The sequence below is a fragment of the Podarcis gaigeae genome (genome assembly GCF_964106915.1).
Source record: "Podarcis gaigeae genome assembly, chromosome: 3".
In the NCBI taxonomy this organism is placed as follows: Eukaryota; Metazoa; Chordata; class Lepidosauria; order Squamata; family Lacertidae; genus Podarcis; species Podarcis gaigeae.
Genome location: NC_139680.1, coordinates 119,845,889 through 119,867,659, shown reverse-complemented (window position 1 = coordinate 119,867,659; position 21,771 = coordinate 119,845,889). Strand labels below are relative to the sequence as shown.

Below are 21,771 nucleotides of genomic sequence, written 5' to 3'. Positions count from 1 at the left end.
AAAGGAAGCCTCCTCTTTTCTCGCCCTTTTCCCTTGAGGCGGCTTTTTTTTTGTCTCAGCGCTGAGGGGAAAGAACCCTTGAAAATGGCGGGGAAGCGAGGGCGCCTGGGGAGCGTCTGGGTGGCTATATGCAGGACCTTAAAGAGCAACAAATTGTGTAATGGCATAAGCACTGAGGGGTGTAGGTAGCAAGGTCAGGAGGAAATTAAATACATACAGTACTGACAGGTAATTGCATCATTAACACCAGCTGTTCACAACAAGCATAGGAACACTCCTTTCCGATAAACTTTCTATCTTAATTTCCAGACAGTTACATATTTGCTTGTTAGACTTTGTGTTTATTATTTTAATAATAACACAAAAATATGTATATGCTACCCATCTGACTGGCTTGCCCTGGCCACTCTAGCTTCCAACAAAAAATAGTTAAAACACAACACCAGCATCACATGCTGAAAATTTCCCCAAGCAGGGCTGCCTTCAAATGTGTTTTTAAAAGTCACATAGTTGTTTGTCTCTTTGACATCTGCTGGGATGGTGTTCCACAGAGTGGGTGCAACTACCGAAAAGGATCTCATCCTGGCTTTAATCAGTTGTGGCCTGTGCTTAATATGTCTTGCTTAATGACATCATCAGATCCCACCCATCCCCAGTGACATCACTGGAGGCCACCTCCAAGTCTCAGGTTTGGGCCCTGAAATCTTATTGGTTGTTTTTTTTTCTGACCTGGCAACCCTGGTTCCCAGTGTCCAACCAGATCAGCTTAAAACTTTTAAATGCCCAGGCAAATAATTAAATTTTGGCGTTGATGATTGCAACATTAGCATTGGTTGTGCTCCTAGGGACTTGGAACCACTAACAAATGATCAGTCTCTATTCCGTGATAGTACAGAGGACAAGTATGGGCAAGTGTTGGAATAGCATTCAAGGAACCAGCTAAGGAAAGGGCATAAATAAATACTAGGTGTAATTCTCAAGAACTAGGTCAGGGACTAGATTTGTTCTAAAAAAATCCACTATTTCTTTAGTATCGTTATTATAGCTCTACTTTATGGAGTGATCTAACAAGGACCCCTGCCCCAAGGAGCTGACAATCTAAAATTTGTGTGAGACATGTGAAAGATGTATGAATACACTCAGTTTTAAATACCATACAGGATTGTTCAGCTGAGGATAAAGAAAAAAACTAAAGGCTTCACAGGGATGGGTTTTGGAGGAGGGACTTGAATTTTAGAATCAAGGCAGCTGAAGCTTTGATTTTTAAAAAAATTAATTGTGTTTCTAAACAGGTGAAGTGCCTTTTCCTCATCAGTGAGATGGCAATCTGTATCCATCCATCTGAAATGCCCATGCTTTGGACAAAGTACAAAAAAAATCAGGTCCTATTTCCTTCGCGGATGTGTAGCAGAAGAAATTCCAGCAGGTGTAGCTTTTTTCCATCCTCAAAGTACAAACTGCGGTTGCCAAGCCCTGCTGCCTCCCTTTTGCAGCTGGTCATCCTCTTCAGGTGGGAGGATGTGTGTGCATGCTTGAGAGCTAATACTTCTGTCAATACAGCAGTGACTGGCCACTGCCCCTTTGCGGTCTTAGTTATGGCTAGCTGCTAGCCAACAGCACGTGGTTCAGTTTCCTTTGTTGGAATTTTATGTGACAGGGTTATTGTGTCACTAAGGGACACAGGGAGCGGCACTGCAGTAAACGATAAAGCAAGGCGCTTTTTCAGAGAAGGAAATGGATTCTCTGATTCAGGAGAGGAAACACACACAACCAACTATAAGTTACTTAATAGTTGTTAGAATTTTTGTTTTTGCTGCATTTCCCAAACACTGAAAGCATGCATTTGGGTGACACTGACTGCAGAACCATAAAACAGAAAATATTCTGGAACGACAGGAAGGATTGGGATAGCTGGGATAGCAGGCTTGTTGGTTTTTGAATGTCTTATGTAGATTTTTCAATTCCGTTGTTCTGTATGGGACAATGACAATAAAGATCGTATTGTAGGAATACAGAACTGGGAGAGAGGGTAGTTAAGTTTCATAAGGTTACAAGAACAAAAACCAACAGCTACACTCTGGTTATTGGCCATCCAACTTCTGCTTAAAAACCAAGGAAGGAGCGTCCACAACCTCCCAAGGGAGTCCACTGTCAAAACATTTCTGGCAAAAATTTCTTCTTGACATTTAGTTGGAATCTCCTTTCTTGTAACTTGAAGCCATTGGTTCAAGTCCTTTGTTGTTATTACCAGTGAAATTACAGATGGCCTTTCAGAGTTTTATCTGTTGTCATTGGAAAATATAATATAATATGGATATCTAAAGTGTCCTTCTGGTCAGTGGGAGAGTGCATCAGCCCCACCCAGATGGTACCTTAGGCTTCATGGGTCTAGTTCCTCTGATCAGTCTAGAACAGGAACTCTCAGAGGCTCCAACTATCTCCCACTGTTAGTCTTATGTTCACAATGTTATTATTGCTAGGTGTTGGACCAGCCTGACCCTCAAAGCTTTTCAAAGACTGGCAGTTCCAGTAAGGTTCCACTTCCCCTACTGGCTGCCCTGCACACCTGAACCTTCAATCAGTTCTGACTATCTCCAGAAGTTAACTCTTTCTTGTGGGCTCCACTCTCTGCTGACCAGAAGGAAATTTCATGGTAAGTCCAACCTGCCATTCAAGTATCATTCTACAGAAAGTTTTAAGGCACTTGAGTGTTTGTCATTTAAAAGTTCTGAATGCATTTGCAACGTGAACTGATCAATTTCAATGTTTCCTTTTGAACAACTTAGCAGGTTACACAAGTGTTTATTTTACTTACATTAAGGACATTTCACGGTAAGTTGAACCTGCCATTCAAGTACAGTGGTACCTCGGGTTAAGTACTTAATTCGTTCTGGAGGTCCGTTCTTAACCTGAAACTGTTCTTAACCTGATGCACCATTTTAACTAATGGAGCCTCCCGCTGCCGCCGCACCGCCGGAGCACGATTTCTGCTCTCATCCTGAAGCAAAGTTCTTAACCCGAGGTACTATTTCTGGGTTAGTGGAGTCTGTAACCTGAAGCGTATGTAACCTGAGGTACCACTGTATCATTCTACAGAATGTTTTAAGGCACTTGAGTGTTTGTCAGTTAAAAGTTCTGAATGCATTTGCAACGTGAACTGATCAATTTCAATGTTTCCTTTTGAACAACTTACCAGGTTACACAAGTGTTTATTTTAATTACAATGTCAATCCATTGTTTAGGAAAACATGCTGTTTTGAATATAAACATTTTTTTGTACAAAGCTCTGGATAATATGCTGAGAGGCAGGAGTATCAATTCCCTGTTAAACAATTCATGCCACAAGAGAGCAGATGAAATGCTTATAGAACTTAAGCCGGCTTACATGAGTGAGCAAAGCTCCATACAAACAAGGCTGGGAGAGGCAGAGCCATAGCCCATCTATCCTGAAATGGCATTAACTTTTACAGCTCCAGATATGGTGAGCAGACCCAGCAAACGAGTGAAACACTTCCACCAGGACAATTCCAAATGGAGCTGCCAACAGATCAGAAAGAAACCTATTTTCCCGTTCCTGGGCTTTTAAGAGCAGCTTGACAAAAAGCTGTCACTTTTCACAGCATGCAGCCCAGCAAAAAAAGATGTCGATTAAAAAGCTGCCTACCTATTTCCATGGAGACTACACAGCATGCAGAATTTGTTTAAACCATCTCCATTGTATACAGCAGGGAACCTCTGGCCCATGGGTCAAATTTGGCCAGATATTCCTCCCCAAATGAAACACAGTTTCCCCCAAACCAGATACACGTGCCCAACATCCAGGATCAGATGTGGAGAGCTGGATTGAACTTCCTGGTCCATCAGCTGACAGGCTAGGAGCTCAACCCATCTTGGTCACCATTTCCCTGCAGGCCAACTTTGACAGATGAGTAGCACCACCCACCTGCAGGGCAGGGGTGTGTGGGTGGGCCAAAAAGGTTCCCCATCAGTTATACAGCATCTTCCTCAAGCTCTGGTGCTGCAAACAAAGTGTCACGACTTGTTTTGCTTTTGGGAGGGGCTGCTTTTCCTACTCCAAACGAGCCATCACTCATATTGGGTTGGGTAGGAAACTTCATATGACAAAATACCTGCCTGCCATGCAGCTTTTTAAAAAAAGGTACAGCAATGCTTTGGGGGTGAGGAGATAAGGGACAGTTACAGATTTATCCTCTAAACTATGCCAGGAAATATGAAGTAACCAGAAATCTCCAAAGCTGAGAGCCATAAAAGGGTTAATTCCCCGGCTAGACTTCCAACACATGCTCAGTGGGGAGGTGGTATCTTTTGATTGGGTGATGGTGACATCATGCTGACAGATCAGAGCCAATCAGGGCCCGCCTTGTCTATTTCAAGCCTTTTCCCAAGCCCCTATAAATCTTTCGCTGTGCATGGTGCAGAGTAGGAGATGGTTTGATGATGAGGGCTTAATTACAGCTGCTCTAGAGAGGAGGAACAGGGATAGGCTTCTGCCAGATGGTTAGGCAGCAAGAAAGCCATTTTGCAGTATTCCTCCATCCACCCCATTAAAATGACAGCCAGCCTGCCTGCCGCCTCCCTTCTCATAGCTACTACCTCAAAGCGTAGGCAGCAGCATGGTAGATTCATCTCATACATGTGCTGTCATGCTCATGCAAAGTCCCTACATTAATTTGTTGGGGCGTGGATTGCACTGTGAATAAAACACAGCCCCTTACACAAACACACGTTTTAACTGGGCAGCTCAAGTACCCCCTCCCTCTCCTATTTATCTGCACATAAAGAGGTTTCTCCTTAGCAAGCTGCTCTTGCGCCCTTTTCTGTTCACAAGGAGGATTGTGTAGAACTTCCGGAGTGGATTAAATCTGAATGGCAACCCCAAAACTGCAGCTTAAGACAGCCACTTCTCCTGGCCTTGCTGGGAATGTCTCCATATCATAAACATTGAAGAATGGTCTAAGTTCTCTTTACTGCCTCAGTGTTGGTTAGGTAGGATAGATAAGCTTTTGCAAGAATGTGTGGGTGCGCAGGGAGGGATAAACCGAACACAAGCTCAGTTTGGATAGTCTTTCTTGATATGAATCTGAAGCGGGCAGATCTTGAACGGCTCAGGTGGTGACCCGGCATGTACGCTGCAGATGCAGAAGTACGGAAAGACTTCTCCAAACTTGTCATGGAACGTGTAGATGTGGCTCTTCTGTTCAGTGTCGTAGAATGAGAGCTCCCCTTCGTCACAGTCCAGCTCCACTCGCACTCTCTTGAGGTTCTTCCTGCGCCCAGTCTCTGACAGGACGGCCTGGAAGGACTGGCTTTTCTTGCTCTTGGTACCCTGCATTCGGTACATGTAGCCAAGCCCCAATCTGGAATCGCAGCCAAAGCTCCAGTAGTGACCACAGGACTTACTGGCCACCCCGATGTACCAGTACTCAATGCTGCCAATATCGACCTCCCAAATGTGAGTCCCTTTGGAGTAGCTCTTGGAGCCCAGGACACAGGGCATGCCCATGGAGAAGCGTTCAGGGACTTCCACCACCAGCTTGTAGTTGCAGGTGTTAATGCTGGTGAGATCATCCGAAACTTCCAGCCAACTCTCCGCTGTATTGGGATCAAAGCTGAACGGGACTGCAAAAGGAGACAATCGTTAAGTATGAGGAATATGACAAGAGGGAATTTAAAAGACAAACCAAATCAAGTCAAAAACAGATTTGCCTGCTGCAAAATAGCAAGGATGGAAGCCAAATTGGAACTTCCATTTACAAAGCCATAATGTGAGATGCTGGAAACAAATGTACTTGAACGCGACTATAGGCAGTGGGCTGGCAACTTGTTAGAAACCAAATTCTAGATAAGTTGAGCCCAGTACTGATTAGGACTGAACTGAATCCCCTCCCTTCGTTTTCACCGACTCATAAGACATGACCAGTTGAAATGGGGAGGGGCATATTGGCATTTATTACCTTGGAGGTATAGAGGCAAAACTTAATACAGGCAGGAAGAGGATTGCTACCCCAAAAAGGGTGGCAGCAAAAATAAAATGCTAACCCCTGTATTGCTCTGTCTCTCCCCCTGCAAATTTCAGCTGGGCATTCTCACTGGATAACTTTTTAATCTAGCAAAGCTATGGGTTGTACCCAAAGTAGTGCTAAATAATGTGTCCCATCAGTGCAAGGATTTTTGCTTGTGCAATGGGGCTTTCCCCCTTCTCCTTTGTCCCCTTCCCAATGTGTTCTACAGCTCCCCCAATCCTCCAGAGCAGATTTCGGGCAGGCATGGAGCACGTTACGATAGGAGATTGGGGAAGTCCTGTTAAACAAATGGAAATTTTTGTGCCAATGGGATGTGTTCATTGGATACTGCCTCCAGCAGGAGTATCCTCTGGTTCATTGCTTCTCAATATGTGTTCTGGCTCTCTTAGGGAAAGATGTTCAGTCTCTATGCTCATAATTAATTATAGTGAATTAATAAATAAATACACATTCACTCTCTGTAAGGTACTGTATTTTTCTGTGTATAAGACTAGGGTGTTTTTTTTACCAAAAAATTGGGTTTAAAATTGGGGCTTGTCTTATACATGGGTAGTGCTGAGGGGTGTTTTCTTAATTTGGAGTCCCCCAAAATAGGGGGCGTCTTATACACGAAAAAATATGGTAATTTGTGTGCCTTATTTCCAATTTACTAGGTTACATATTTATTCATATTTATAACTGCCTTCCAGCAACTGTAAGTTTTTAGGTTGATAACAGGTTAAAAATTAATAGAATAAAAGATTTGTAGAGTTCAAAGGGACTCTGAGGATCATCCAGCCCAACCTCCTGCAATGCAGGAATTTTATATTATTGTAACTCACCCAGGAATCTTAGGATGAAGGGTGGGTAAAAATCCCATTAAGTCAGCATCTACCTCACAGCTGTACTACAGTGATACCTCTGGATACAAACGGGATCCATTCTGGTGCCCTGTTTGCATCCTGAAGTAAACGTAAGACACGACTGCGCATCTGCGGGTCACGTTTTCCTGCTTCCGCGCATGCGCGTGACGTCATTTTGAGCGTCTGCGCATGCGGCAAAACGCTCTGTTACTTCCGGGTCGCCATGGAGCACAACCCGAAAATACTTAACTTGAAGCTACTTCAACCCGAGGTGTGACTGTATTCCAATTTGTCCCCACCTAGACGCCTCTTGGCACACAAAAGCCAGGAGAGAATAAAACAAGGCAGCAGGCATAGTGAGGACACAAGAATGGATATTTCCTAATGAGAAAACCTGCTCTTGAGAAGCCATGTCAGCCTACTACATAGAATGGAGGCCTGGGACATGTATTGTTTTCAATTCACTTGCAAGCCTCTGCCCACATACAGCGGTACTTCGGGTTACATACACTTCAGGTTACAGACTCCGCTAACGCAGAAATAGTACCTTGGGTTAAGAACTTTGCTTCAGGATGAGAACAGAAATCGTGCTCCGGCAGCGTGGCGACAGCAGAAGGCCCCATTACCTAAAGTGGTGCTTCAGGTTAAGAACAGTTTCCCCATAGTGGCTGGGAAAACCCAGCCAGATGGGTGGGGTATTAATTATTTATTATTATTATTATTATTATTATTATTATTATTATTGAGAATGGACCTCCGGAACGAATTAAGTACTTAACCCGAGGTACCACTGCCGGAGCACGATTTCTGTTCTCATCCTGAAGCTATGAATAGTGTTGTGAAATGTCAGCATCCTTCTTCAAAATTAAAGGAAAGGACAAATACTGGATGTTTTGAACTCCAAATTCCATTAGCATGGCTGTGCTGGCTGGAACTGATGGGAGTTATCCAAAACATCTGGAGGACACCAGGCTGGTGCAGGCTGATGTAGATTACCCATGCACTGCTGCCCTCTGATGGCTACAATAAGCTGCTGCTTACCAAACAATACTCAGCATCGTAGAGGAGATTTCGGAGTGGAAATGCAACTTTCCACTGCAGATCACGCCTCTGTGGCTCTTAACATATGCATGTGCCCATATTCCTTGGCACCTCACTGTTTCTTGGCTCCACCCCCCCCCAAAAAACCCTGCTTTAAAAAAAAGACAAAACTCAAACATTGCTTAATTTGTGCCCAATCTGTCATTAATCTCTCCTCAGTGCTGCCCACTGACTTCTCCTGGATAAAAGAGCAAGAGTGAGACTATTCTCTAGCTCTATTAATCGCTGTTATCAGAGATTTCACCCATAACTATGCACTGAAGGAACAGTGCCTTTTGCCACAATATGCTGGCTGGAATTTAACCGCTTTCAGTTTTAACCTGAGGATTGTCACTTGTTCAGTTTTAATTTTAATTTATTTGAATTAATTTTGCATTTTAATCAACTGATTGCTTGTTTTTACGCATATTGTATTATTTATATGATGTTAGCCCCTCTGAGCCCAGCTCCGGCCAGGGAGGACGGGGTAAAAATAAAAATAAAAATTATTATTAAGCGTGACATAATAATTCATTCAGGAGTCACCCATAGAAACAAAAAAAAATTCCTTCCAGTAGCACCTTAAAGACCAACTAAGTCAGTTCTTGGTATGAGCTTTCGTGTGCATGCACACTTCTTCTGAAGAAGAGGGCGTTCCACAGGGAGGGTGCCACTACCAAGAAGACCCTCTGCCTGGTTCCCTGTAACTTGGCTTCTCGCAGTGAGGGAACCGCCAGAAGGCCCTCCGTGCTGGACCTCAGTGTCTGGGCTGAACGATGGGGGTGGAGACACTCCTTCAGGTATACTGGACTAAGGCCGTTTGTATCTGAAGAAGTGTGCATGCACACGAAAGCTCATACCAAGAACTGACTTAGTTGGTCTTTAAGGTGCTACTGGAAGGAATTTTTTTTTGTTTTGACTATGGCAGACCAACACGGCTACCTATCTGTAACTGTGTCCATAGAAACAGGTACAATTCAGGAGTACTTCTGTCACTTGTTATCCTAGGAAAATATATATTACAGAGCACCACTAAAAAGTAACATACTCACATCCTGTCACAACATTCTGTGCCAGAAGTTGAGGATTTGCTTAGAATAAAGCATGCAAACTGAACACCTATTAAAACACGCCCAATCAGTTTTCACTGTACCCAAATAAGGATGATTCTCTCCATTTGGAGTTTATATTTCAGTGCAGTCAGGACAAAGCAGGGGTAGAATATTACAGGGGTTTTATTCTATGCATCCTTTCATTACAAAATGAACTTTTTTTTTTTATAGGAAAGGGCATTATGGAATTATCACCACTACTGTACTTGCAATAAGCCACCTCAACGTGTTCTACAGAAGGGATGAAGGGATGTTTATTGATCTAGGTATTGCTGACCTACAGCTTCCATCAGCTGGGAGTTGGAGTCGAAAAACATTAGCTGAAGAGTCACAGATTCCTTTTCTCCTGGCATCTAAGAAACCTACCAACTTTGATGATATTCAGCATCTTCTTCCATACATTATACTGCAAAGAATCCAAATACTTGGTGACTTCTATCAGAGTCCCTGGTGGAATTGCTTCTGGCTGTTCTACTGTCCAGGCAATTCTAGGAAACACAATTCAGACAAACAAAGAGGTGAGAAAGGGGGCCCCAGTTTTAGAAAAAACAAGCATCTTACAGACGGACCAATCCCAAGCCGTCTGAATGCAAGTGTCTAGGATCAAGCAAATGTTCAAAGGACTGCAAATCAACCATCTTCCTATCTCATACCTGCACTCTCCCCCAGTCAGGATTTATGGAAATCTCAAATCAATTTTACTAAAAAAGATTTGAGCCTTCTTTGTTGCATGTTTAAAAACATACACTTATCACTTCTCCAGCAGGGGTGCTTCAATGCTCAGAAATCTGAGATTTTTCTGGGTGCCTCTGCAATCTTGAGAAGCAGCAGGTGGTGACTGCAGAAAAAGCGTTTTCAGTGCTGACTCCTTACCTATGGGAACGTCCTTCCCAAGGTGGTTTCACTGGCACCCTCATTACTATCATTTATGCATTTCTTTCCCCAGGTTTTAAAGATCCTAGAATCTACAATCTTTACAATCCTTGGGTTTTAAAAAACTTTTAATCATTCTTGGAGGGAGGGGATGTCCCTAAGTTTTTGCTATTTTAATTTGTGCATTGTTTTTATTACATTTCTGTTAGCTGCCCTTCAGCAGTTCTCAACTTGTGGGTCCCCAGATGTTGTTGGACTACATCTGGCCTTGCTAGCTAGGGGTGATGGGAGTTGTAGTTCAACAACATCTGGGGACCCACAGGTTGAGAAAGGCTGCTTAGACCATGATTGTGCAGATTATAAAATAGTCCAAATAAAAACACACAGACATTTTTCCACTGTGTGTGGTGTTCTAAGAATAGCTTCTTGCATTCAGTACAAAAGGAAGATGGAACCCATTCATGCACGCAAATGGGTTGTTTTAAAACAATGGAGTTATTGTTGTTATGGGGGGGGGGGAGTTAAACATATGACTGATTACATGCATACAGAGCAATTACCCAAACTCAACAACTAGCGTACAGTAGAATAAAACAGGCTAATTGCATCCTGCTTTCGCTCACACCGAGCTGTCCCTTCTATCTACATATGTTAGATTGGCTGGAAGGCATAAAAAGTGCCAGCCTTGTGTGTTCCTTGTATTCTGAGACCCACCTTGATTTGAATGTCAATGCAAGTTGTGAACTAATTAAAGCCTTGAAGTTACCTCCTGTTCTGCATTTTAACCCACAAACATCCAAACCTCCGTTAATTAATTTGTGACGCCTTTCAACTTGTTTCTCCTGACAGGCAAAACTATGAGGCAATGTATTAATGCCATAATCCCCAAGTCAACCACATACAGGATTTTTAGTTTTAAAAACAGCATATTTCCTTCACAGTAGGTAAGAAATATAATAAATAGCAACAAACCTGCGTTTCCGGTTTTTGTGTTTCTGTAAGAAAAAGAAGAAGGTGGAATCAGAGAAGAAACCATTACTGAGACACTCTATTAAAAGTTTCAAGGGGGTTTGGGGAAGCGCTGTACACCATCCTACCAAGATGACAAGTCTTCAGAATCAGAGGCATCGTTCAGAGGACTAGGGGGGGGCGGTTTGGGGGGGGGTACAGAAGGAAGAAATCTTCCCATTTCATTTGGAATATGGAGCCAGATGCCCACCAGCCTCACCTTGAGGAAGGAAACGTCATCCTCCTTCAGGTCAGCATGTAGCTGGCCAACTTCCTGTACCAAGACATTGCTTTCTTCTGATAGCTTCCTGATTTTGTCTTCAATCAGGTCCTGCTTCTTCTGGGCCTCCTCCCGCAACTCTTCCAGCATAGTCTTCTCCTCATTCTGCAGGAACTTGTGCAGTTGTTCAAACTGCTTTTTAATCTCCTTCTCCAATCTAGCAGTTTCTTCCTGAAGATAGGTAGCAGGGGAGAGTAAGAAAGACAAAATAAAGCAAGGATGTAGCTTCAAATGCAGGACAGTTCTGCAGAATAAGAGACACAAGCCATAACAGAGATCTTCTAAGTGGGAATAAATAAGGACTCTTAGGACTTTTATAATTTCTCAGCACAAGGTGTTATACCAGCTGCACTGGCTCCCGGTGGAGTACAGAATCAGGTTTAAGATGCTGGTTTTAACCTTTAAAGCCCTATACGGCCTAGGACCCTCATACCTACGGGACCGCCTCTCCAGGGCTTTTTCGGCCGTGGCCCCGATCTGGTGGAATGCTCTGTCCCAAGAGACTAGGGCCCTGCGGGACTTGACATCCTTCCGCAGGGCCTGCAAGACGGAGCTGTTCCGCAAGGCCTTTGGCCAAGGCACAGTCTGACCCCTCCTTCTGTATCCTCATAGAACTCTAGCCCAATGGTTGCCATTAATTTGACTCTGAATTGATTTTAGAATGAATTGATTTTAGAATGTATTTCAATTAATTGATTGTGGTTTTATGTAAACTGTTATTTTTACTGTTATTATTAAATAGTTCTAAGAGTTTGCAAACAAATATAGTTTGCGCTACACACCACTGTAGCGCAACACAACCCAATGTGCAAAAGAGACCTTACACATCAGAGCTTCTCCTGAGCTACTGCGGCAGTGGCAGAAATAGCTTCAGCCAAAGTTGGGGAAGGCCATAGCTCAGTGGTAAAGCACAGGCTTGGTATGCAAAAAGTCCCAGGTTATATTCCCAGCAATTAGGCAAGGTTGGGAATGCCCACTGCCTCAAACCCTGGGGAGCCACTTGTGGGAATGTTCAGGGATGCAGGAGAGGATATATTGTTTGATTATAGTCTTTCCAACTTTATAAACAAGTTCACAATTTAGCAGAGTGACATTCCCCTTTTTAAACTCACGGCGGATGCATTTGCTCAGGCTCGCTAAAGCCTCTATAATAACTGTTCTGGTAATTTCCCCTTATTCCCTCATAAAAGATAAGACATGACACAGTCTTCTATAAAAGTATAAAAAGAGTTTACTCACTCACATTCTGTTCACAATCGGATCCCAGAAGGCAGACTTAGCTTAGAAAAGTAACATACACCTGGAAACTATCTCATAAGGAGACAGTCCCTTTGTTCTCTCTGAGCTGAAGGCCAAGAGAGCATCTTTGGCTAAGCAGATGTTGCTTCTTCAACGCATGTAATCAAAAAAAGAAGACTGTCCTGCCCTGTGCTTTTGTCGTTACCTGCACAGGTGAGGCCACACCCACCTCTAGTCCCATGCAGAGAAAGTCTGTCCCAGCCCAGAAGGAAACAGGAAGTTAACCTGCTGGCTGGACAAACATTCCTCTCCCTGTGTAAACATGTTCACTCTAGGAATGTTGTACGTGACTGCTCTTTTGTTTCACATCCCACACCACTGCCAGTCATCGATCACAGGGTGGTTCAGAACATAAAAATATAAAATATCTTCACAGTACAGAGCAGGGAAGGCTTGAATACAGAACAGCACACTTGTCCCTCCCAATCCATAGCCACACACAAGCATCGTGGAAGGGAAGGTCTCTCCTGGATACAGAGAGTGCCTGGAGGTGTGCCCAAGAACAGTGCACTGCACAATTGGGAGCTCAGAGTCAGATGCTCACCTTGTTGTGGTTTGCAATGAGCCTGTAATCAGACTTTATTCTTCCAAATTCCTGCACCTTGTCCTGCAGGGAGCTTTCCATGTCTTTGCACTTAGCCTGGAATTAAGGCAGAGAAGAAAGAGCTTAGCATCTTATACTGCATGTTTCTAGAAAAAGGAAAACCTCATCTATTACAATACAGAATTAACTCTCCTGAAATGCCTGAGCAGCAGTCCCTAACAGTAGTTGGCTGCACTTCTGTCGTAGAACACTCACGAATCTTCAAAAAACAGAACAACTACAAACAGCTCATCTTCAGGCTCCCTCAGAAGTGGTAGACTATCTTCCTTGGAGGTTTTTAAGCAGAGGTCAGATGGCCATCTGTCATGGATGCTTTAGCTGAGATTCCTGCATTGCGGGGGGCTGGACTACTAGATGACATGAATGGATAGAGACAGAACTGGGACACACAAATGTGGCTTGCAATACAAACTCCCACCACTATGAGTGGTCAGGCATCATCATCACATTGGCCGTAAAGGTAAAGGGACCCCTGACCATTAGGTCCAGTTGTGGCCGACTCTGGGGTTGCGGCGCTCATCTCGCTTTATTGGCCGAAGGAGCTGGCGTACAGCTTCCGGGTCATGTGGCCAACATGACTAAACTGCATCTGGCGAACCAGAGCAGCGCACAGAAACGCCGTTTACCTTCCTGCCGAAGTGGTACCTATTTATCTACTTGTACTTTTGACGTGCTTTCGAACTACTAGGTTGGCAGGAGCAGGGACCGAGCAACGGGAGCTCACCCCGTCACAGGGATTCGAACTGCCGACCTTCTGATCGGCAAGTCCTAGGCTCTGTGGTTTAACCCACAGCGCCACCCGCGTCCCTTACAGGAAAGGTGTTGCTGTTTTGAGCACAAGGGGTCAGATGAAGAATGCACACCAAGCTTTCCCCTACATGCAAAATCTCAAGAAACATGCAATATTTCTAGGACACGTGGAATCAATTTATTAATAGCTCAAGAACAACACCTATATTCTACATGAGTGAAACCGTGGGTGAACCTTTCATTGTGCCTTAGAGGGCTGTCAGGGGACAGATAGAAGTGCTTTGGGGGCAAAACACATCACATGGCCCTGGTGATTTCTGGTTCACACTATTATCTTCAAAACTTGGGGGATGCTCCCTAAAACACAAGCCCAATTTGTCATTCTTACACACTGAATTACCGTATATACCATGCAGTTCTCCCTCCTAATTCATGGAGATTGGAATTAGACATGAGGCTGGGTGACTCACAGCAAACTCATACTGTGTCAGAGACAGATGGATACTTTGCCGGGAAAGTGTGACTCAAAATGCACACCGCTTCCTTTAGCCTCCAGCATCCCTTCCCACCACTTCAAAACCCATTTCAAGCTCGCTATCCTTTCTTCCAAGCCACAACAGCCATCTTTCAATACAGCAATCCAATACAACCACCTCAAAGACCCTTGGGACTCAAAATCCATTCGGAGCCTCAGTTCCAAAGCAAAGATTGACTGCATTACTATCTTGATAAACACCCCAAAATCAGGGCAACCCACTACTGGTGGTTCTGAGGCTCGTTTTCAGTAAACTGCAAAACGTTTTAGGCTACCCACATGGGAAATAGCCAGGAGCCAACAAATTTTGCCAAACTGAAACAAGCAATATTGTTGGCATTTCACACAGCAACAGGAAACTTGGCACAAAATCTGGTTTGCCCCACCCATGGAGGTTTAGCAATTTTGGCACATTACACTGAATTTCCATCTGGTTTGTAGAGATTTCGAATTTTTATTTTGCAAGCCAGCTTGCAAGCCCTACAACATCCACATGGAGTTTTTCAGAGATAAGTTCCGTGGGTCCACACAGTTGCTCTCGGGCTGGAGTACAGCTCCCCACGACTGGGGAAAAGCTTTAAAATATGTGTTCGTCATCTGCTGAAGAGTCAGCACCCTAAATGGGGACTTCAGTGGATCTCCTGATGATTCAGGAGGGCTCTGATTCTGTAGTTTAAAACCCTCTCCCTCGAAAACTGCCTGGCTACTTCATTATCTCATTCCATCATCAAGTGGGCATTTTTATTTTGGGATCATTTCCCCAACTTTTGAATTGGAGGAAGTATTACAGATGGCAAGATACGTTAAGCTGGAAATAGTTGCAGGATCCAAGTTGCTGCTGTTTTCCATCTAACTAAAGCTCTGTGTTTCTGCAACCACCCGGAGAATGTTGTGGTGGAAAATGGGGTTATAACATTAAAATATAAACACTTCTGCAAGTTTTTTTTTAAAAGCGTATGTCATTTTAGTGATTGTGGTCCTCGGCTTTCGTAAGGGAGCATTTGTGAGTTTGTTTGGGTTTTTAATGCATGGATATATGCCTATGTTGCAATAGTCAAGATGAGTTGTATTTTACTTCAACAGCAGGGAAAAGGATTAGGAAATGTTTTCTGGCACCTCAGCAGCCCCTAAATCCTTAAACTCCATCAATCCAATCCACTGGTCCAGAGAAGAACTGTACTTCAGCTGCAGAACAACTGCTTTATATACAGAAGGTCCCCAGCATCTCTTATTTCCAGGCAGGACTCTTAATCTAGCCCAGGTTTGTCTGTACTGACTGGCAAAGGCTCTCCGACAAAGGTCTTCCTTCCCTAGCCTTAACTGGAGATGCCTGGGATCTTAACTGTTTATCAGCTCCATCTGGCATGCAAGCTGAGACCCTTCCTGACCGCGGACTGTCTCGCCAGTGTGGTGCATGCTCTAGTTATCTCTCGCTTGGACTACTACAATGCGCTCTATGTGGTGCTACCTTTGAAGGTGACCCGGAAACTACAACTAATCCAGAACTCAGCAGCTAGACTGGGGACTGGGAGCGGCTGCCGAGACCACATAACACTGGTCTTGAAAGACCTACATTGGCTCCCAGTACGTTTCCGAGCACAATTCAAAGTGTTGGTGCTGACCTTTAAAGCCCTAAATGGCCTTGGTCCAGTATACCTGAAGGAGCGTCTCCACCCCCATCGTTCTGCCTGGACACTGAGGTCCAGCGCCGAGGGCCTTCTGGTGGTTCCCTTGCTGCGAGAAGCCAAGTTACAGGGAACCAGGCAGAGGGCCTTCTTGGTGGTGGCACCCGCCCTGTGGAACGCCCTCCCACCAGATGTCAAAGAGAAGAACAACTTTTAGAAGACATCTGGAGGCAGCCCTGTTTAGAGAAGCTTTTAATGTTTAATAGGTTATTGTATTTTAGTGTTCTGTTGGAAGCCGCCCAGAGTGGCTGGGGAATAAATAATAAATTATTATTTATTTATTATTATGATTAACTGGTATCAAATCACCGAACCTGTGACTTTCCGCATCAAAAGCGATTGCTCTGTCACTGAGCTAAACCCCTCCCTACCCCATCTGCTATGGGATATCAGAGTTGGGACCCAAGGGTCATCTAGTCCAACCCCCTGCAATGGAGGAATCGCAACTAGATAATACATGGCAGATGGCCATCCAGCCTCTCCTTAAAAACCTCCAAGGAATGACAGTCCACAAACTCCCGGGGGAGGAACAAACATCACTCATGTCACACAAAGCAGGGTCCTCATGCAACAATTTCCTACAACCCCAATCATTGGCAAGGAGAAGGCTTTGACGTGGGGCAGCCCCAATTTATGCAGCTAGTGGTGTTTGAGAATATTATGGTGGCTGGGAGAGGAACTCGCCAGTGGGTGCCCATCATCACTATGGCAAACACAATAATAATAATACGTTATTATTTATAACCTGCCCATCTGGCTAAGTTTCTCCAGCCATTCTGAGTGGCTTCCAACCGAATATTAAAATCCAATAACCTATTAAACCTTAAAAGCTTCCCGAAACAGGGCTGCCTTCAGACGCAACATGCTGCCTGGCCTAAAATATGGACAAGTGGGGGTACAGAGGCTAGCATTGCTAAATCAGAAGGGGGTTCCAGAGATATAAAGCAGCCTTTGTGTGCAGCCAAGGTAGAACATTATATGTTCCTAGTCCATCTATCTTTGGGCCTCCAAGTATTACTGAACTACAGCTCCCACCAACTTCAGCAAGCACAGCCAGGGACAATGGAAATTGTAGCAGGCCAAAGGTTCCCCACATCCAGTCTGGGCTGTTCTCAAATCACACAAAGCTCCTTCCACTTACAGCATCCGGGAATTGTAGAGTTGGAAGGGACCCCAAACGTTATCTAGTCCAGCCCCCTGCAATCACAACTAAAAAAACCCTAATAGGCGGCCATGCAAAGGTCTGCTTAAAGGTAAAGGGACCCCTGACCTTTAGGTCCAGTCGCAGACGACTCTGGGGTTGCGGCGCTCATCTCACTTTACTGGCCGAGGGAGCCGGCGTACAGCTTCCGGGTCATGTGGCCAGCATGACTAAGCCGCTTCTGGCGAACCAGAGCAGCGCACGGAAACGCTGTTTACCTTCCCGCTGGAATGGTACCTATTTATCTACTTGCACTGTGTGCTTTTGAACTGCTAGATTGGCAGGAGCAGGGACCGAGCAACGGGAGCTCACCCCGTTGCAGGGATTCGAACGGCCGACCATCTGATTGGCAGGCCCTAGGCTCTATGGTTTAGACCACAGCACTACCCGCATCCCTTTAAGGTCTGCTGAGAAACCTCCAATGAAGGAGAGCCAGCCAAATCTCAGAGGACCTTCTCGCACCATCCAGACCCCCAGGGGAGCTTACCCTGTAGTTCTTAGCCATCTCTGCCACAGGCTTCATCCTGTGGTCCGCATGCTGCTTGGAGCTTTGGCACACAAAGCAGACCAGCTCCTTGTCCTCCAGGCAGAAGAGCTTGGCTTCTTCTCCGTGCACAGGACAGCGGGCAGAGGACTCCCCAGCCTCACCCTGCTGCTGCTGCTGCTGCTGTTTCTTCTCCTGCAAGAGGAACATCTCCACAATGTTGGCCAGGGTGTGGTTGGTGCGGAGCTCCTCAGGGGAGCAGGCTGCCTTGCACACCGGGCAGACATGGTGGGCCTGGTCCTCCCAGGAGCGGTTCACGCAGCCTTTGCAAAAGTTGTGCCCGCAGCGGAGGGTGACGGCGTCCTTGAAGGGCTCGTAGCAGATGGGGCACAGAAGCTCCTCCTTGATGGTGGTAGCAGGAGGCAAGGACCGGGCAAAAGAGGCTTGCTTGGCCATGGGTTTGCTGCAAGAGAAAAAGGAACAACTCAGTTGCAAACAACCAGCTGTTGCTGCTCCCCCAGCTTATGACTCACAGCTGCAGGCTGCTAATAAACTTTCCAAGCCCCACCCTAGTTTATTTTGTCATTTGAATACGGAAACTGATTCTGACTGACAGCGCACGGGGCCAGTGGGGAAAGAAGCGGGTGCCGCTCATCCAGGCATCTTTCCAAGCCTCTCGAGCTGGAAATGGGTTTCCTCTTGAGCAGGAATTGACGCAGCGAATAGGAAAGCCCCGGAGGCGGAGAAGTGGATTTTGCGCGCTCCCTTCTGCACCGCCTTGACTCGGGAACAGGCCCTGCTGTTGCAAGCGGCTGATCAGCAACCCCGGGAGAGCGTTTACTCGGGAGTAACTGCCCCCGGTTTCCTAGGGTCTCTCCAAAGCCCCACACCCTTGAATGCTGAGCGCTCTGGCAAAACTGGACTTCTTAGGGAGCGGCTTTGGGTTTCCGGCGGTCCCCATCCCAAACACGCTTCCGCGGAAGGAGGAGCTTGCGCCCGCGTGTCTAGACACACTCGCTCCGGAGTAAACCTCTTCGAACGTTCCCGATGATCAAAATTCGATTCAAGGGCGTTTCGATTTGAGAAACTTAGCAGGGGCTACAGTTTTGCAAACATGGAATCAGTTTGGGGACTAGGAACTGGGAGAGATCGGGGTTCAAATTCCACCCCACATCCGGCCATGAAGTTTACTGGGTGACCTTTGGCCAGTCACCCTGTAGACAGGGATGCGAGGATAAAATGTACTATGTACATGGGCCCCTTTGAGCTCCAGGGAAGGGAGGTGGGGTATAATGCAACAAATAATTTTGGAGCAAATATTGTTGGGCTCCGCTTGCTTTGCTTCGGAGTAAACGCTAACTTGGGCTGGGGCTGCATGTTCTAAGCGCGACAGAAAGCAGAAGCGAGCTTTTATTCTAATTTAAAAAACACAACAACCCGAGAATAAAAGAGGAGGGGAAACCAGACGTTTCCCAACTAGAAAGCAGAAGTGAGCTGTTCTTTTTAAAAACGGGGAATAAAAAAACAAAGAGGGGGGATGTTTCCTAACTAGAGAGCTGAAGCGACCTCTTTACTTAAAATGGGAATAAAAGAGCGGGGGACGCAACCAGCCGCGGCTTTGCTTTCCAATCCGAGAGGCGCTGGGAAGGGACGAAGGAAAAGGCGCGCGCGCGCTACTCGTGTAAACCGGCCGTTATTGGCAGGCGACCAGGAGCGACTCCGGAGCAAAGTGTGCCAGGCGCAGAGGACCGAATGGCGAAGCCACCGCTCCGGCCTCGGTGGCTTACCAGGTCGGGCCACGTGGGCTGCTGGTCCAGGAGGCGCGCGAGCATCCTTGCAGCATCCTCGGGGGCAGAGGATACCTCTCCCACCCCGAATCTCCTCCCGTCCCTTACCTTGGCTCGTTGCTGGGCAAAGCTGGCAGGCACCTCTGGCAGCAAGTCCTGGTGCTCCTTCGGCGGCGGGGGCTGCGGGCCAGCTCGCCCGCGAACAAGGAAGCCATGGCCACCGTTTGCAGATGACTCCCTCTCTTTTTTTTTTTTTTTTTTTTGCAAAAGTAGCAGGCAACCCCCCGTTGCAGAGCAAAAGAGGTCGCGAGCCTCTGTCTTTCCTTTTATGTCCCGGAGGCGAGTCGGACGGGGCTGCAGGCTCCGCCCAGCTCAAGCTGGGGAAAGGCAGCTGCTCCGAGCCGGTTGAGCGAGCCAGATCTCATACCTGTGCCAAAGAGGCCTCCAAGTTGGCAAGGAAATGAGGTCAAGGTGTTTGGGGCAAGGAGCCAGACACCAGGGAGGCGGGCGAAACGTCTCCCCACCCCGACCGCGAGCAAGGAAGCTTGTTTGGCAGGCAGAGGGTGCAAAGAAGAACTGCAAACTCTCCAGGGAGCAGGATGCAAAACTGTCTTTGATGCATCTCGAACTAGAAAATCTAGTATTAGGGGAAGACACTCTGTCTGGCTTGGCCAAAGGCGGGTCCCGCCTCATCAGGCTTCAGAACTGCAAACTGCTTTGATGTTGCTTTGACATAGTGAGTTTTATTGTATGAATTAAAATTTGGCCTTTGTTTTTGCTGTTAGTGGCCCTAAGAACTTGATTCTGTTGTTGTTGTTTAGTGGTTTAGTTGTGTCCGCCTCTTTGTGACCCCATGGATCAGAGCACACCAGGCACTCCTGTCTTCCACTGCCTCCCGCAGTTTGGTCAATCTCATGCTGGTAGCTTCGAGAACACTGTCCCACCATCTCGTCCTCTGTCGTCCCCTTCTCCTTGTGCCCTCCATCTTTCCCAGCATCAGGGTCTTTTCCAGGGAGTCTTCTCTTCTCATGAGGTGGCCAAAGGCTTGGAGTCTCAGCTTCAGGATCTGTCCTTCCAGTGAGCACTCAGGACTGATTTCCTTCAGAATGGAGAGGTTAGATCTTCTTGCAGTCCATGGGACTCTCAAGAGTCTCCTCCAGTACCAGAATTCAAAAGCATCAATTCTTTGGCGATCAGCCTTCTCGATGGTCCAGCTCTCACTTCCATACATCACTACTGGGAAAACCATAGCTTTAACTATACGGGCCTTGATTCCAGGGAGGCTTTTAATTATTATTATTTTATTATTTGTATCCCGCCCATCTGACTTGGCCCCAGCCATTCTAGGCGGCTTCCAGCATATACAAAAACATGCTAAAACATTAAAAACATCCCTTTACACGGCTGCCTTCAGGTGTCATCTAAAGGTTGTATTGTTAACTTATCTCCTTGACATCTGATGGGATATCCTCAGGGTAGTTGCCATGGAGAAAGTCTTCTGCCTGGTTCTTTGTAACCTCACTTCTCGCAGTGAGGGAACTGCCAGAAGGCCCTTCGGGGCTGGATGGTGCCTTGTACTCCTCCTTTCGGCAACTTTTGCTGCCAAGCTGGTGCCAAACATGTTCCTCTGCTTTCCTTTGAACCGCATCTGTGAGGCCGGTGAGGTGGGTGCGTTTTGTCATCTCAGCAGCCCATGAACCTCCATGCACACTGCCTAGACTTGCGTGTGTCACTACTCTTATTTAATGTTACTTAATGCCTAACCTGTTAGGGCGTGTGTGGCGCTGTGGGTTAAACCACAGAGCCTAGGACTTGCTGATCAGAAGGTCAGCGGTTCGAATCCCCGCGACAGGGTGAGCTCCCGTTGCTCGGTCCCTGCTCCTGCCAACCTAGCCGTTCGAAAGCACGTCAAAGTGCAAGTAGATAAATAGGTACCACTCTGGCAGGAAGGTAAACAGCATTTCCATGCGCTGCTCTGGTTCACCAGAAGTGGCTTAGTCCTGCTGGCCACATGACCCAGAAGCTGTACGCCGGCTCCCTCGGCCAGTAAAACGAGATGAGCGGGCAACCCCAGAGTCGTCAGCGACTGGACCTAATGTTCAGGGGTCCTTCCTTTAAAGCCCAAACTGTCAAGGGACATACCCTAAATGCCAGTACAGTGGCACCTTGGTTCTGAAATGCCTTGGT

At 46.2% G+C, this 21,771-nt stretch overlaps 1 protein-coding gene across 1 annotated transcript; it reads right to left on the bottom strand.

Moving 5' to 3' along the window:
- Window positions 1-3,193: 3,193 nt before the first annotated feature.
- Window positions 3,194-20,006, bottom strand: TRIM35 (tripartite motif containing 35). Its single transcript, XM_083733482.1, has 7 exons — window positions 19,693-20,006; window positions 17,801-18,260; window positions 13,083-13,178; window positions 11,180-11,410; window positions 10,924-10,946; window positions 9,445-9,566; window positions 3,194-5,640 (listed from the first exon to the last, which is right to left on the bottom strand). Exons 1-7 carry the CDS (start codon window positions 19,797-19,799, stop codon window positions 5,072-5,074), a joined length of 1,608 nt encoding a protein of 535 aa, XP_083589608.1. The 5' UTR covers window positions 19,800-20,006; the 3' UTR covers window positions 3,194-5,071.
- Between the last annotated feature and the right edge of the window lie 1,765 nt (window positions 20,007-21,771).